Raw genomic sequence first — 14745 nt, 5'->3', positions numbered from 1 at the left:
TCCCTGGATATGAGTTCAATGTTTACATTTGGTTGTGTTGTTTGGAAGAGGCCCATTTGAAAATCTGTAAAATTTAGCAATTACTGAACTGAATTTGATGGTTGCAGTTGAAAACATACATTGCTTATGCAATACTAGTTTAGCCGTTAAACAATTCTTGAAGATAAAGGCGGAGCAGAAGAATACCGATGCTTTCAATCAACAAGGTGAACAAACACATCAAACAAACTAGACGATTCGACGAGCGCGGCTAAACGGTCGTCGAGCCAGACGAGCTACTCGTCTGTTTTTAGTCGAGCTCGGCTTCTGGAATATGAAAACAAACAAGACGAGCACTCGTCTGCTCATTCCGTTTTCTGGAATAGGCCCGATTATTTCATTAATGAGAATCCAACTGGTACCCAACGAAGGTGTGCGTATTGCAACCGATGTACGACTTATATTTGCTTGAAGTTTCATGTGGGTTTGCACCCTTCGGAGTACTTTTTCTGGTACCATACTCAGTGATACTAAATTCGATACACTGCCGTTCTACGCATAACTGTACTATGGGCCCTATTCCAGAAAACGAGACCAGCAATTCGTTTCGTCTCGTCTCGTCACTGTCGAGACGAGCAAAATATCCCATTCCAGTACACGAGTTTCATTGAAATGTTTTATTTGGTAGCCTGGAGAGACTTCAGTCAGTTTTTCTCGGTATGATCAGTGATGTCAGATGAGAACACATGTTTTTGTTTTGAGAAAAACAACAAACAATTTTGAAATTGATCAATCGATACTCTTTTATCAGTGCCAAAATATTAGGCTGTCAAAAAAGTCCTGCGGTATTTTTTTTTAATTTTCCTTTGTTCATAAAATTAGTTACAATCATCTGTTTTAAATCAAATATGCGCCGTTTTGTTCGATGACTTGTTCCCAACGAGATGCCAACTTCATAATATCCCTGTTATAGAAGCTCGCTTCCTTATTGGCAAAAAACTCGGATAGCCAATTTTCACAGGCCTCTTTTGTGGCTAACTTCTGACTACCTAGCTCGTTCGCCATGGACAAAAACAGGTGGTAGTCACTTGGTGCAAGGTCCGGACTATACGGCGGCCTGGCGTTGTCCTGATGGAAAACAATGCGGCCTCTGGTTACCAAAGATGGCAATCTTTGTTCACCTAATCAACTATTTATCAAGAAAAGTTTTAAATCTATATATACGTATTTCCAATAAAGTAGTTGTTTTGAATTACACATTTTCGTTCAATATGTGAAGACCCTTTTCGTGCCGTGTTCATATATTCAAAACAGTCATCTAGCATACCTGGATATGAGTTCAATGTTTACATTTGGTTGTGTTGTTTGGAAGAGGCCCATTTGAAAATCTGTAAAATCTAGCAATTACTGAACTGAATTTGATGGTTGCAGTTGAAAACATACATTGTTTATGCAATACTAGTTTAGCCGTTAAACCATTTTTGAAGATAAAGGCGGAGCAGAAGAATACCGATGCTTTCAATCAACAAGGTGAACAAACACATCAAACAAACTAGACGATTCGACTGATTCATCGACGAGCGCGGCCAAACGGTCGTCGAGCCAGACGAGCTACTCGTCTGTTTTTAGTCGAGCTCGGCTTCTGGAATATGAAAACAAACGAGACGAGCGCTCATCTGCTCGTCTCGTTTCGTGGAATAGGGTCCAATAAATCGTTTAACCAATTTCAACAACGTATATTACATGGATTAAAGTGGGCATGTCAGGATTAGTAGTGTTATGTTCTTTGAACGTTCTATTGTCATCACGCTTCAAATGTGGAACATTTATGGAACAATTCGTGATACAACACTGGCCAAATTGTTGTTAATCTTATTTAATTGAGGATAACGAATAAAGCGAGAGGGTTCAGAAATATCTATTTAATCATCCAGTTTTAAAATTAAACAAAATAAATGTTTCTTTGTTCAACATGAGAGAACTAGATCACGCATGGATCGATCTTGCTCAGAATGTATTTTTTCAGTTTGAAATTATCGTTTGACGATCCATTCTTACATACACTTAATAATATTGCTCAAAAAGTTTCGTCCTTGTTGACTTGCCTTCGGTCGAGTGTTTCTTGCGATATATCCTCTATAGGCTTTTTGCGATGTACCTCTTTATTATTTATCGAGAGATTGCCATATATCTGCAAAGCTTGGGCTACCATTGAGGACACATCGGAAGCGTTTGATGGAACGATCAATGTGTTATTTTTCTTCGCTAGATTCTCAAATGCATGTACATATTTCTCAGCCACGGTCAAGGAAGCAGCATCACGACCGTGTTTCGAAAGCAGGGATTCCGCCACCATCTTTAGTCCCTTGGCACGAGCATCAGCCACTGCTAAAACCGCAGCAGCTTCACCATTGGCTCGATTTATTTCTTCTTGCTTTTGGGCCTCGGAGGCCAAAATTCGAGACTGTCTCTTTCCTTCGGCAACGTTAATTTCAGCAGTGCGAACACCTTCGGATTCCAGAATAGCTGCCCGTTTTCGTCGCTCCGCTTCAACTTGCATTTGCATAGCCTCGTGAACACGACTCGGTAATTTTATGTCACGTATTTCATATCGAAGACACGAGATACCCCACGCCTCGGACGCCTTGTTGATGGAATCAACTATGCTAATGTTGAGGGACTCTCGCTCTCGGAAAACTTTATCTAACGAAATCTTGCCCAGTTCAGATCTCATGGTTGTCTGAGCCAATTGAGTAATGGCAAATTCTGGATCCTCGACGCCATAGGAGGCATGATAAGGGTTGAGGATTCGCAGATATAAAACACCATCGATGCTAAGTGTGACGTTGTCTGAGGTAATAGCGGACTGCTTCGGAACATCTATGGCAATTTCCTTAAGGCTTTGTACGTATTTAACTCGATCTACAATGGGAAGCAGAACGTTCAAACCGGGTTCCAGTATTCGATGGAACTTTCCCATTCGCTCGACGATCCACGCCTATAAAGGGATGTAAATGTTATAAAAGTTTCCTCAATTAATTTCTCCTACCTCTTGTTGTGGTACAAACATAATGACTGTATTGATAGGAGTGGACTTATACCGCACATGAGTTGCTTGCAGTAACACATTGTCAAACTTTCGGTTCAATAAACCCTGGAACAAATGAAACGAAAGTTAAAACCTTTATTACTGATTGTTTTTTACTCACTGATGAAATATCACCGGCAGCCGTAACCCCGGCAATCCCCCTCAATGGTGCGCGAGCTAATCGAGTCGTTGCACGGATCATAGTTACAATTTTATTTCATTCAAATGATCCTGTAAAATCTGAAAATATTGTGTAAACCGCTGCCGCCTCTAGCTTGTCACTGCAGATCACTGCTAAAAGATACGCGTGTGAAATGCAAGGCGTTGTACTATAGGTGTACCGCAATGTCAAAATTGCTGTTCGGCCATTGCTCGTGAAAAAACAAATTTGTTTACAAAACAAGTTGTATCTTTTGGTGACAAATGCATTCGTTGGCAAAATAGCTGCTCGCGCTTTATTGTCGAATCATAGCTGTGCAGAAGGATGTTTTAGTATATCTTTTCGCCTATCTTTCCAAGCAAAATGTACTTCTGTTTGGCTCCCATCGGCGGGGAAAAGAGTGCTATCAGCTTACGGCGATGGTGACAAAAAATAACGCTGATTGTGGCTCCACTGATTTCGCTCAGGGAGGAGGAGAATGCTGTGCATATACAGGGAAGGAGATCCGGAAAGAGCCGTTACAAGTAATTGGCTAGAGCAAAAGGATGTTGTGCACTATATTCCACGAATATATATTTGCTTATTTTTTCCTTCAATTATTTTCCTTAGCGAGTTGACATTGAAATCATAACCACACACCCAAACAAAAAGTAAATAATTTCGAAAGTTACGTCTCGCTACTCGTCTCACGTCATGTCCTGAAAGTGTCAAGAACGAAACACCTATAGTTCAGCATCTTGGTGAAATGGAAGTCGAGCAAAATTTGACGTTTTGTGGATGAATGGGGAAGAGTTGGCAGAACGAATATAATTTAACTAATCGGATCACTGAAAGAAAATGCGTTTCAAGACTACATATATGGCAGACAAACAAAATTCTGTCGATTTTTTTGAACTTGTCATAATTGTTGGTACATCTTTTTGGATGGCATTAACGTTCTCAGTGGAACTTCTGCCTTCTCAACTAAGTACTACCAATAACAATTACTTGCGAAATTTTTATTGGTAGTACTTAGTTGAGATTTCTGTGCTTCCGTGACCGACTGGTTAACGTCCCACTTCATGTCGGGGGTTCGGGTTCGATTCCCGTTCTTCCGGCTTGCACTGTGATCACGCCTATTCTAGAGCTTGCTGTGACATGTGCATCTCACATGTCATTCTCCTCATTCTTTTAATAATGCACTTCTAGCAGACCACACCAGTGGGAACATGCTGAGAAGGATATTTCTACGCGGCATCGAACCTTCAGTTCAATGCCTGGCATTTATGGCGACAAACAGAAGTGTCGCATTACTGATTTAATGAACCATGACTGTTACCAAGAGTACAGTCATGGATTTTTAGGGATATGCTATCTCTCTCTCTTTCGCATGTACAACGATCGCTGATTGGTGATCGGGTATATAGAAATTTATATATCGGTGCTTCTAGTGTCTCCAGTAGGAGACTGTACTCCAGAGTACATTCAAGGCGTCTTATTTGGCATAGAAATCGCGCAAATGATATTGCATCGGGGCGAATTCATTTTAAGAAGTTGATAAATGTCATTCAAGCAAAAGAAATCGACATTGTTTAAAGTCGTCAAATGGCACAAATCAAGTATGCCAGTTCTCAGTTAGCAACGGTAGGTTATACCATGGACAGACATACAACTGTACTAGCGCTGTACGTGTACAGCGTTGTACAGGTACCACGATAGCATGACACACATACTTTGGTTGTACATTGTACCGCATGTCAAACTGACAATCAGAAGTTTGAATTTATTGCATTGTATTTTCACCAATATTTCAATGAAAAAGGTTTTTATTTAGCGTCTAAACTATCGGACACAACAAATATGTTTCCAATCTGAGTTATTAACTCAAGAGAAAGTCAATGAAAAGAATGTATACCAAATGTTTTGATTCGTTTTGTTCATTATACCCACCACTAACCGTCTATGGCGCTGCGCACATTACAACTGTAGCCATGTACAGCGGTAAAATAGGTCGGTACAGGTACAGCGATTGTACCGAGTTGCTTGCATGGTTCTAGCGCTGTACATGGTGACAGACATACAATTTTCGAAGTACAACGCTAGTACAGCTATATGTCTGTCATAAGTATTACCCGAAATAGCGCAGTTTTGTCAGTCTACACCTCGATATTTATTAGATAAATTATGTACTTTTGGAATCATAGAAATGACAGAAAATTGAAAAATATATAGGTATGGGAGAAAGAAATAGTAGTGTTGGCAATCTTCATATCGTATTGTATAAGTCGTATAGGGTAGCATATCCGGCACTAGAAATATAAGATTTTTTTTATTAAATACAGACCTTGCAAAAAAAACCGTTTGAAACCTTAATAATATTGGATACAGAAAATCCTCGCTGTATGGGCGCCACAGGAGTGAACACGATCCGAATTTTAATCTGAAAATCGACTCTTTTCTGACTCTGATAGTGACTGGTAAGTAAGTAAGTAAGTAAGTTACCCAAGCAAAAACGGTCGTTGTCGAAACAAGGTGATATGTCGCAAATGGTGTCCATGCAATGTATGACAATTAATAAAAAATTAGTGTGGGTGGAATTTGCAGAAAATCATCCACTATTTGCAAAACTATTGTTTCTGATCAGTATCATCTGGACCTTGCTCTAAAACATTATTCCGGTCTATTTCGAATCTGGTGAGTAACGGTTTTTTTTCGGTAATATGTACGGAAGTTTCTATCAGGTAAGTATAGGTAGGAATTATTTTCCAAATAGTAACAAGTTTTCGAACAAAACGATGCCTTCTTCTTTTTCTTTTTAAATGGCACTAACGTTCCTGGAGAAACTTGGCCGTTTCAACGTAGTATTACTTGCGTCATTTTTACTAGTACTTAGTTAAGATTTATAGTCAAATAAGACGCTTTGAATGCATTCTGAATGGCAAGTCGGAGGAAATTTCTTTGACGGAAAATACCCCCAACCAGAACGGGAATCGAACTCGAACCCCCGGCATGTTAGGTGTGACGCTAACCACTCGGTCACAAAACGTTGCATATTTACAATAAATCGCATCATAACAACAATGCTATCAATTTCATGACAAAATAATTATAGTTCACTACACTTCATAATAAGTGAATAATTTTGATTCCACTGCACTCATGTGGATTAAATTAAAGCTAAATGGTTCTTAAGCGATATGCTCGTCATCGTTTATCAGTTTGAATGAGAACTCTTGAACATTTATGATATTGTTATGAGAAGATCAACGCTTGATTAGGAAATGGCAGTTTTTAGGTCAAATGTATGTGGTACGGTCGAGTTATTTTTCTATACAAAAGCTCAAAACTACACACCACACCTACAAACCGTAAGAACAATTAAGACTTCATTTTGTTTTTTATGAATAATGTCAATTTATTATATTTACATATATTGAAATTTTTGCGAACACTTCTTTAAGAACCAGATTTATCTCTTCATATCTCTTCATGGCACATCAAAGATGCGAAGGTAAAACTGCTTTGGTAATCCATCCGTACCTGGAGATTTGTTTGACACGCTTGTTCTAATTGATATAAATATTTCAGTCTTGTTCATTCCATTCCCTCATATTTCCAGTGTACCAAATATTGCGGTTCACTGACATTTTGGTTCTGTCAATTACTGTTGTTTACAACTTGGTCCGGTTATATAGTCGAATAGTGGCTAACTTTAAACTCCATGTTAAATGTGAACACCTCCATGTGAAACCGAAATATGAAAATCGCTCATGCAGTTAGAAATAAAGCAGCGCTATCTCCGTGATTTCAACGATTTCAATCCTCGCAAATGATATGTTGGTAAACAAATGACGCCATATGGATTTTGATTTTGGGTAGCCTATATTCAAATGATGTCTAGCCCCTGTTCAAAACTTTATTCTAGTACTTCTTCAAAGAATTTTTACAACGTTCAATCTATTTTCATTGGGCTGCTCGATTAAAATGTAAACATGACAGATTAACCTTCACATTTTCGGGTAGATATCATTCAAAACATGTGCACGTTCTTGATTCAGCAGAAGTTCGATTTTTAATAGTTAAATCATATTGATACCGGTGAAATATATTACTGAAGGATGGCTATTGAAACAATCCACAAACCAGGTGCCTTGAAACAGACCAATAAGGCCCACAAACATGGAAAACATGCCTCAAAGAGGGCACTGGATCGAGTTGCGAAAGGTTTGAGTTGTGCCTCACTAATGCGCAGAAGAATAACAGTTTTTCTTTTAGGGAAAACTAATATTAAGTCTGTCTCAAGGAAAAAAAGTCGGGAGCTTGGACGAGATGACCGCCGCAGGCAGGCTAATCAAATCCGGAAAAATAAGCGCCAGGAAGCGATGGCTTTGAAAAGATCGATAGGAGGTGCAACAACTGCGCCTTTCCTGACATGCGTTCTGCCCCTGCACAACAATGTGGATCCAAATTCGGCACTGGCTATCATTGAGGGATGCGACGAAGAGATTACGGTGAAAAACGCGTCCAAGCACATTCGCTACGTAAAGTGAGTTTTATTTTAGTTGTGGTTTATACGAGATAATAATTTGTTTTCTTTTAATAGCGTACCTCGTTTCCGTCAGCGATTCTCATTCTTATGTCCTGAGACTGGTCATGGCCATGAAATTGATATTCTAGATTCCCTAAAGGTTTGTGATTCTACAATTTTGCTAATATCTGCAACCGAGGCGGAAGAAGATGTAATTGATAAAATGGGAGCTAAAATACTAAATATGGCCATGTGCCAAGGGCTTCCCACTCCTATGGTGTGCTTGATGGATTTAGAATCCATTGCTCCGAAGAAGCGCACCCAGGTGAAAGCCAGTGTTCAAAAACTTATTTCCACGGTTCTTCCCGATGAGAAAATTATGACGCTGGATACGACTACTGACGGACTGAACCTGCTTCGCCGAGTTGGTGGACAAAAAAGGAACATTTTGCATAACAAATCGAATCGACCGCATTTGTTCGGAGAGAAGTTGAACTATGCAGCCGATATGAGTGAAGCTAACGTTGGAACGTTGAAGGTGACGGGATTTTTAAGAGGAGTTCCACTATCTGTCAATCAGTTAGTTCATATTCCTGGATTAGGGGATTTCCAGATGTCGGCGATATACGCACCGGAAGATCCGTACAAGATGCGAAAAAGCGATGAGATGTCTTCGGAGGAAATAAGATTGTTGGCCAAAGCTAATCCTCTTCAGCAAACCAGTTTACAAAGGGAAAATATCCCAGACGTGATGGATGCTGAACAGACATGGCCAACGGAGGAAGAAATTGAGGCATCTAAAAATGAGAATAAGAAAAAACTGGTCAAGAGAGTGCCGAAGGGCATGAGTGAATACCAAGCAGCTTGGATTCCAGATATCGAGGAAGTTTCTGAAGGCGATGAAGATGATGACGAAGACGATGATGAGGATGAGGATGAGGATGAAGAAGAGGATTACATGTCGTGCGAATCTGACACGGAGAGTAAGCTAGCGGAGACCGAGGAAAACGACGACGACGTCGAAGAATATGAGGAAATAAATATTTCGGAAGGACCAATTCCAGCGGATAAATATGACAATCAAATGGACCTGGATGAGGAAAAACGTACGTTGGCTAAGCTCCAAGCTGCAAAGGATGATGAAATTTATCCAGATGAGGTTGATACACCGGCAAAGATTCCAGCGAAGGAACGATTCTGTAAATATCGCGGTCTAGAATCATTCCGAACCTCGCCTTGGGATGTGAAGGAAAATCTTCCATTGGATTATGCTAAGGTATTTCAATTTAAAAATTTTGATCGTACAAAAAGGAGGATCATCAAAGAGTCGCAAGCACTTGACGCTGGTGACGCTATGCCGGGTTGGTATATTGAAATCCACATCCAAAATGTTCCCCAAGACTTGTGGAATACCTATATCTCCACTGGTGGTAATGACTACATTGTGCTGTATGGAATACTGCCCCATGAACACCAAAAGTCTGTTATGAACGTCTGTCTGAAACGGACGCCAAATTCTACAATCCCTATCAAATCCAAGGAACGACTAATTATTCAATGTGGATATCGTCGGTTCATTGTGAACCCTATATTCAGTCAACACACCAACGGGGACAAACATAAATATGAACGTTTCTTCCGACCTGGTATGACCGTGGTGGCAACGTTCTTCGCGCCAATTCAATTCCCTCCGTCGCCCGTCGTTTGTTTCCGTGAAAATCCGGACACATCGCTGGCAATGGTTGCCTCGGGAAGTGTAATCAATTGCACACCGGACCGGGTGGTTTTGAAGCGTGCTGTGCTGAGTGGACATCCATTCAAGATCCATCGGAAATTGGCCGTTATCCGATACATGTTCTTCAATCCGGATGATATCGAATACTTCAAACCTTGCAAGCTAAGAACTAAGCTTGGACGCGTGGGTCACATCAAGGAATCGCTGGGTAATTACATAGCAATTGTTGTATTGTAAGTGGAGAACTAACATGTTTTTTTTTTCAATTTTTGTCCGTTAGGAACCCATGGCCACATGAAGTGTGTGTTTGACAGTCAACTGAAGTCGCACGATACAGTGTTATTGTATCTTTACAAACGTGTTTTTCCCAAATGGACCTATGAAGATTGCGTTGTCTCCTGCCCTTCAGGTGCTGGACCAAGCAGTAGTACTGGATCTGTCGTTAGCCTCAAAGAGGAAGAAGCAATGCAGGAGTAGGGTACCAGGTATGAAACGTTTATTTTTATTTTCAATATATGCAATTTATTAGAATATCGTTCAATGTTTAGTATAGATAGAAAGTGAAAGAAATTTTCCATTTTTTGTTAAATTTCATTCTCACAATTTGCTCACAATATCCTCATCTTTAATCCAATATTTCAATAAAAAATCCGTAACCACCGGAGCAACTCGTTCCGGTTCAGTCAGATGCACATGGTGCTTTCCCTTAACCGCACGCAGCACAAAGAAGGGATTCTCAGCCTTCAGTACATCCACTACCTGATCATAATATCTTTTGTCCTCAAAGTAGGGCGATTGTGTAGCTTTGATAAACAGAAAAGGCATCGTTAATTGTTTCGCCATGCTCAGACAAACGTCCTGCGAAAAGGCCAGCCCCACGTGATATTTCAAGCGACTGTCGCGTGTGAAATAATATTTTTCGGGATATTTCATGCTTTTCTTCATGTTCCTATGAAGTAGATAGGGACAACACTCTCGGCTAATGGAATGGAACGTAGCCTCGTGCAGCCGTTCCACCATTTCAGCGTAGGTGTACGAAGGTGGTTCGGATTTTTGTTGATTACGAAGATCGGCTACAATGTGCTGCGGGATCACATCGCTTAGTCGGGATGTAATGAATTCCGGTGGTAGTACTTGGGGCTTCAAGGAATCCAACGAAATCATGAGGTCCACTTTATTGGGGAAGAGTGCGGCGAAGACGAACTGGAAAACGGCTCCCATCGAGTGACTGAGGAAGGAGACTTTCTTCCAACCATACTCGGCCATTATGGCAAGCAGGAGACTGATGGAATTAATACCCTGATAGGTGAGCCCATCCGGTATACGTGAAGAATAACCGTGTCCCGGGAAGTCTAACGCCAAAAAGCTTATGTGTTTCGGAAGTAGCGGGATTAACGTATCGAATGAACCTGCATTATCCTGCCACCCATGAAGACACAAGATAGGCCTGATGTTCTGAGGGCCCCACCATTTACCAGCGATTTCACCGAACGGGAGCTGTATGCGCACCTCTTGAACCTTGAAATGGAAACATCGTGCAAATTATATTCTGCAGGAGTTCATCGATTATTACTTACTCCATGATCGCGATCGTGTTGATTTACCAAATTGATTAGTGAGGGTGGAATGTTTTCAACATCGCTCATGTTATGACATTCAATCCGGGCCACAGAAAAAGACTGAATTTGTTTTTTTTTTCGATCTTGAACAGGAATTACTGCGAACTGTTCGTAATTTTGAGCATGACAATGTCTATCTATAAGCGAATTCTGTTATCAATTCACCACTTTACTCATCATGAACAAGTTCATGCATAAGAAAGGGAAATGAATTTTAAAATTCATCCTATTTTTGTTCAAACAAATATTTTAAAGCTGCCTCCATACGATTCGACGGGTTGTGTATGTATTATTTTGCTTCAATATTTGGTTGATGCCAACGATAATCCAGAGATGTCTTTTCGGTACAGTCAAGGAAGGCATAAATATCTCGTACAATTTGAAAATTGTAATTCCAGAAACTGTCGTACATTTTTGAAACAGAGAGCGATACATGTAACTTAGGCTGGCCGCGAAAATGGTCATGTCAAAGTTCAAAAACCGACCATGTACATTTTATTATTGGCCCAAAAAAAATGACCTGTGCAAAATTTCAGCTCAATTGGACCTGATTTAGAGGTGCCTTAAAGTGCTCAAAGTTTTTTTTTTGTGATCCTCGAAAATTTTCCAAGGGTACATGAAATTAGGAAAATCGAAAAAAAATTATTTTATGCCAAATGGCTTAAGAATGTATAAAACTTCGAGATCTGGTGTCATCTCGAAAAAAAAATTGGTCGAAAATCGAACTTCTGGGTCTTAGCCTGAGTGGCAACGAATGTATGAATTTAAAGAACCGATCAGGTTTATCTTGTTCATTGGTCCAAAAAAAAATTAACTTGTGCAAAATTCAGCCTCAATCGGGCATAATTTAGGGGTGCATCAAAACACTAAAAGTTTTGATTTTTTTGCCACTCAGGTCCCAGAAGATCGATTTTCGGCCCAAATTTGAAACACGGCCATACAAATGAAACACAAGTTTTTGCATAGCTCGAGGATAAATCAAGCAAACGAAACCAAATTTGGCATATGGAGGTTTTAGGGGGCAATAAATGTTTCTAGGACAGTTTGTCACTCTCCCTCCCTCTCTAAAGGGTGTGGCTGTCATACAAATGAAACACAAATTTCTGCATAACTCAACAACTAATCAAGCAAATGGAATCAAATTTGATATATGGAGGTCTTAGGGGGCACAAGATGTGTCTATGGTGGTATGACACTTCTCCCCCTCTCTAATGAAGAAGGGAGGAGGGTTGCATAACTCGACAACTAATCAAGCAAATTGAACCAAAATTGATATATGTAGATTTTAGGAAGCAATAAATGTTTCTATGGAGATTCGACACTCCTCCTCCTCTCTAAAGAAGGGGGATAATGTAAATGAAATACATATTTCTACAAAACTACATAATAACTACATAACTAATCATGCAAATGGAGCCAATTTTGGGATTTAAGGGTTTTTGGGTACGAGAAATGTTTTTATGATGGTATGACACCAATCCCTCCTCTGGAGTGAAATCCCATAAAAATATTACACATATTTCAACCAAACATGACAATTTTGACAAATGACAAATTTTTTGGAAAACTCTGAAGGAAAATGGGAGAATTCGAAAAATTTAATTCTATGTTCTACAATAGTGACGTGCGCTAAGGAAATTGATCTTTGTTCGAAACTGGAAATGGATTTGTAGGTGCATTTTCAGGTGCACTCCTATATCTTCTTTTATCTATACAAATAAAAATGGATCGCCGAATGTGTTGATAAGTTCGTTCCATTCCGGTTCCATTCGAAATGGAATTGTCCGATTTAGGGCTGTCTTTATTCTATCATATTTTCTGTATCAAACATTTATTCCATGTAACGGAGAAACATGTTATTTGCAAATGGTTGAAAATCTTGAATGATAATTGAGTCTGAAAATAATCTGATATTATAATGACGAGTTTTGGTAGAAATACTAAGAATTCTGTACTAAAACAGAGTGGACAATCCATCTTCGAGCTAGCCTTCTATTACCTAATAATTATTAACCTATTTATCTATTTATTTTTGATATAACGTAGATTGAAAGCAGTTTATATCGGTGTCCGCAATAACTGTTTCTCCTTTGGTAGATGTTCAGTAAGACCAGAATTATTAACACAATGAAAAAAATTAATTATTAGTAGCAAACAATCAATAGTTTCTTAACCTACACTCTACTTTTATCAGATTACACTAACGCTGCAAACAGCCAGGTTTATGGGATAAATTTATTTTGACCGATCGAGCAAAAACTGATAATAGTTTGCAGTCTGAGCGTACCAAGTTTCCCCATGATGCTGCGACTAGAGGAAAGCCATGTTTTTCTGACAACCAGAAGATGGAAGGGATTTTGTTTGTTTATTCATTACATTCATTTCGAATGAAAAAAAAGACGGGTGGGTAATGTCGGGGACATAACCGGAGTGACGTAGGACTAAACAAAGGGGACAGCTTTTGTTAAATATATATTTTAAATATATTGTTTTATTTTCTTCTCCTACGTGAATACCTACCTATCTACCTGAAAAATGGATTAGTTTACTTTTTACTCTTTATGAATATGTTGATGGTTCTGAAAAGAACCTTTGGTGTTGTGTTTTTGTTATCACTCGATATTCCCATCTTGTTCGGTTAAACCTTCCTGTTTAGCTATTGCGTTTGCCACTCGCCACAGCTTTCACAGTTGGAAAATTTCTTCCCATCCAGCTTGTGACATGTTGTTCAGTAAATTACATTTAATGCGACGTGCCGGAGAAACACTTTGCCACTCACTCAAGCTGCTCTGTTCTTGATGCGGGTTTTCTGATTGTCGTGGGCAGCTTTGCAAGCTAACTCGAGCACTCCGAAACTCTATAATCGCTGTTAGGTATACTGGTGCTCCGGCACCAATCCGTTCGGCCTAGTTACCCTTGCGGAGCAATCAGTGAATGCGACCAACAGGGAACTGGAGACCTGCACGGTTCGAGTGAGACTTTGCCTTCCCCTTAACTTGTCCTCCTTTGTTACGTCCACGATGCCGATGCCGTACAACCACACGGGTATACGGTTTGAAAGAAAATAAGATATTTTGTTGGGGTCCGCGTGTTTTATACTCTAGCGGTACACACTCACAGGATAGAGACAAATCGGCAGACTCAGCCAGAGGGGCGAGTCCAACGAGACGAACGAATGAGCGTTAAAAGGGAGCGATGGCAAAAAAAATACATTCATTACGATTTGTTCGCTCGTTGGATTCACATGCAGGCTAAAAAGGGTCCTTTACAGGATCACAAAATTATCTCAAATCTAAAGAGTTTATTGTTTTGTTATTACTCGATATCCCCATCTTGTTCGGCTAAACCTTTCTGTTTAGCGATTGCATTTGCCACTCGCCACAGCTTTCACAGTTGGAAAATTTCTTCCCATCCAGCTTGTGACATATTTTACAGTAAATTACATTCAATGGCACGTCGTATTACCACCACTCAGTATCGGATTGGAGGTAATTTTAACCTGTAATTGATCATTTGCGATGACAGTGGTACAGTGTCGACTTTCAACGTGGGGTCATAATATGGACCCCGAACTCTATGTTTACAAAAATGTCCAACTAAATATGTCGCATTACAGGTCCGTCCAATTAGCTAAATGTCGAGATAAGTGTAAATTAC

The 14745-nt window shown here is 39.7% G+C and overlaps 4 protein-coding genes across 5 annotated transcripts in view; 1 reads left to right on the top strand and 3 right to left on the bottom strand.

The window, feature by feature from the left end:
- The window catches only part of LOC129777364 (60S ribosomal protein L9), a 432239-nt gene that overhangs the window by 122939 nt on the left and 294555 nt on the right, over positions 1 to 14745 (bottom strand). The window lies entirely within an intron of this gene.
- On the bottom strand, positions 1887 to 3386 carry LOC129777353 (stomatin-like protein 2, mitochondrial). The gene is made up of 3 exons (XM_055783593.1): positions 3189 to 3386; positions 3029 to 3133; positions 1887 to 2977 (listed from the first exon to the last, which is right to left on the bottom strand). Exons 1-3 carry the CDS (start codon positions 3267 to 3269, stop codon positions 2057 to 2059), a joined length of 1107 nt encoding a protein of 368 aa, XP_055639568.1. The 5' UTR covers positions 3270 to 3386; the 3' UTR covers positions 1887 to 2056.
- Positions 7209 to 14745, top strand: part of LOC129777346 (pre-rRNA-processing protein TSR1 homolog) — a 37838-nt gene continuing 30301 nt past the window's right edge. Inside the window, exons 1-4 of one of the 2 annotated variants that reach the window (XM_055783575.1) lie at positions 7209 to 7430; positions 7482 to 7752; positions 7810 to 9677; positions 9750 to 9954. In XM_055783575.1, coding sequence (XP_055639550.1) covers positions 7325 to 7430; positions 7482 to 7752; positions 7810 to 9677; positions 9750 to 9946 — 2442 coding nt within the window. In that variant the 5' untranslated portion in view covers positions 7209 to 7324 and the 3' untranslated portion in view covers positions 9947 to 9954. Of the gene's footprint in view, positions 7431 to 7481; positions 7753 to 7809; positions 9678 to 9749; positions 9955 to 14745 lie in introns of those variants that run through there. The other variant, XM_055783579.1, reaches the window with a different exon arrangement.
- Positions 9944 to 11270, bottom strand: LOC129777360 (probable serine hydrolase). Its single transcript, XM_055783599.1, has 2 exons — positions 11047 to 11270; positions 9944 to 10987 (listed from the first exon to the last, which is right to left on the bottom strand). Exons 1-2 carry the CDS (start codon positions 11113 to 11115, stop codon positions 10067 to 10069), a joined length of 990 nt encoding a protein of 329 aa, XP_055639574.1. The 5' UTR covers positions 11116 to 11270; the 3' UTR covers positions 9944 to 10066.

Source organism: Toxorhynchites rutilus, chromosome 3 (assembly GCF_029784135.1).
Source record: "Toxorhynchites rutilus septentrionalis strain SRP chromosome 3, ASM2978413v1, whole genome shotgun sequence".
NCBI classification, from domain to species: Eukaryota; Metazoa; Arthropoda; class Insecta; order Diptera; family Culicidae; genus Toxorhynchites; species Toxorhynchites rutilus.
The sequence above is the reverse complement of the archived record's forward strand: the minus strand, read 5'-3'. Positions and strand labels throughout refer to the sequence as shown.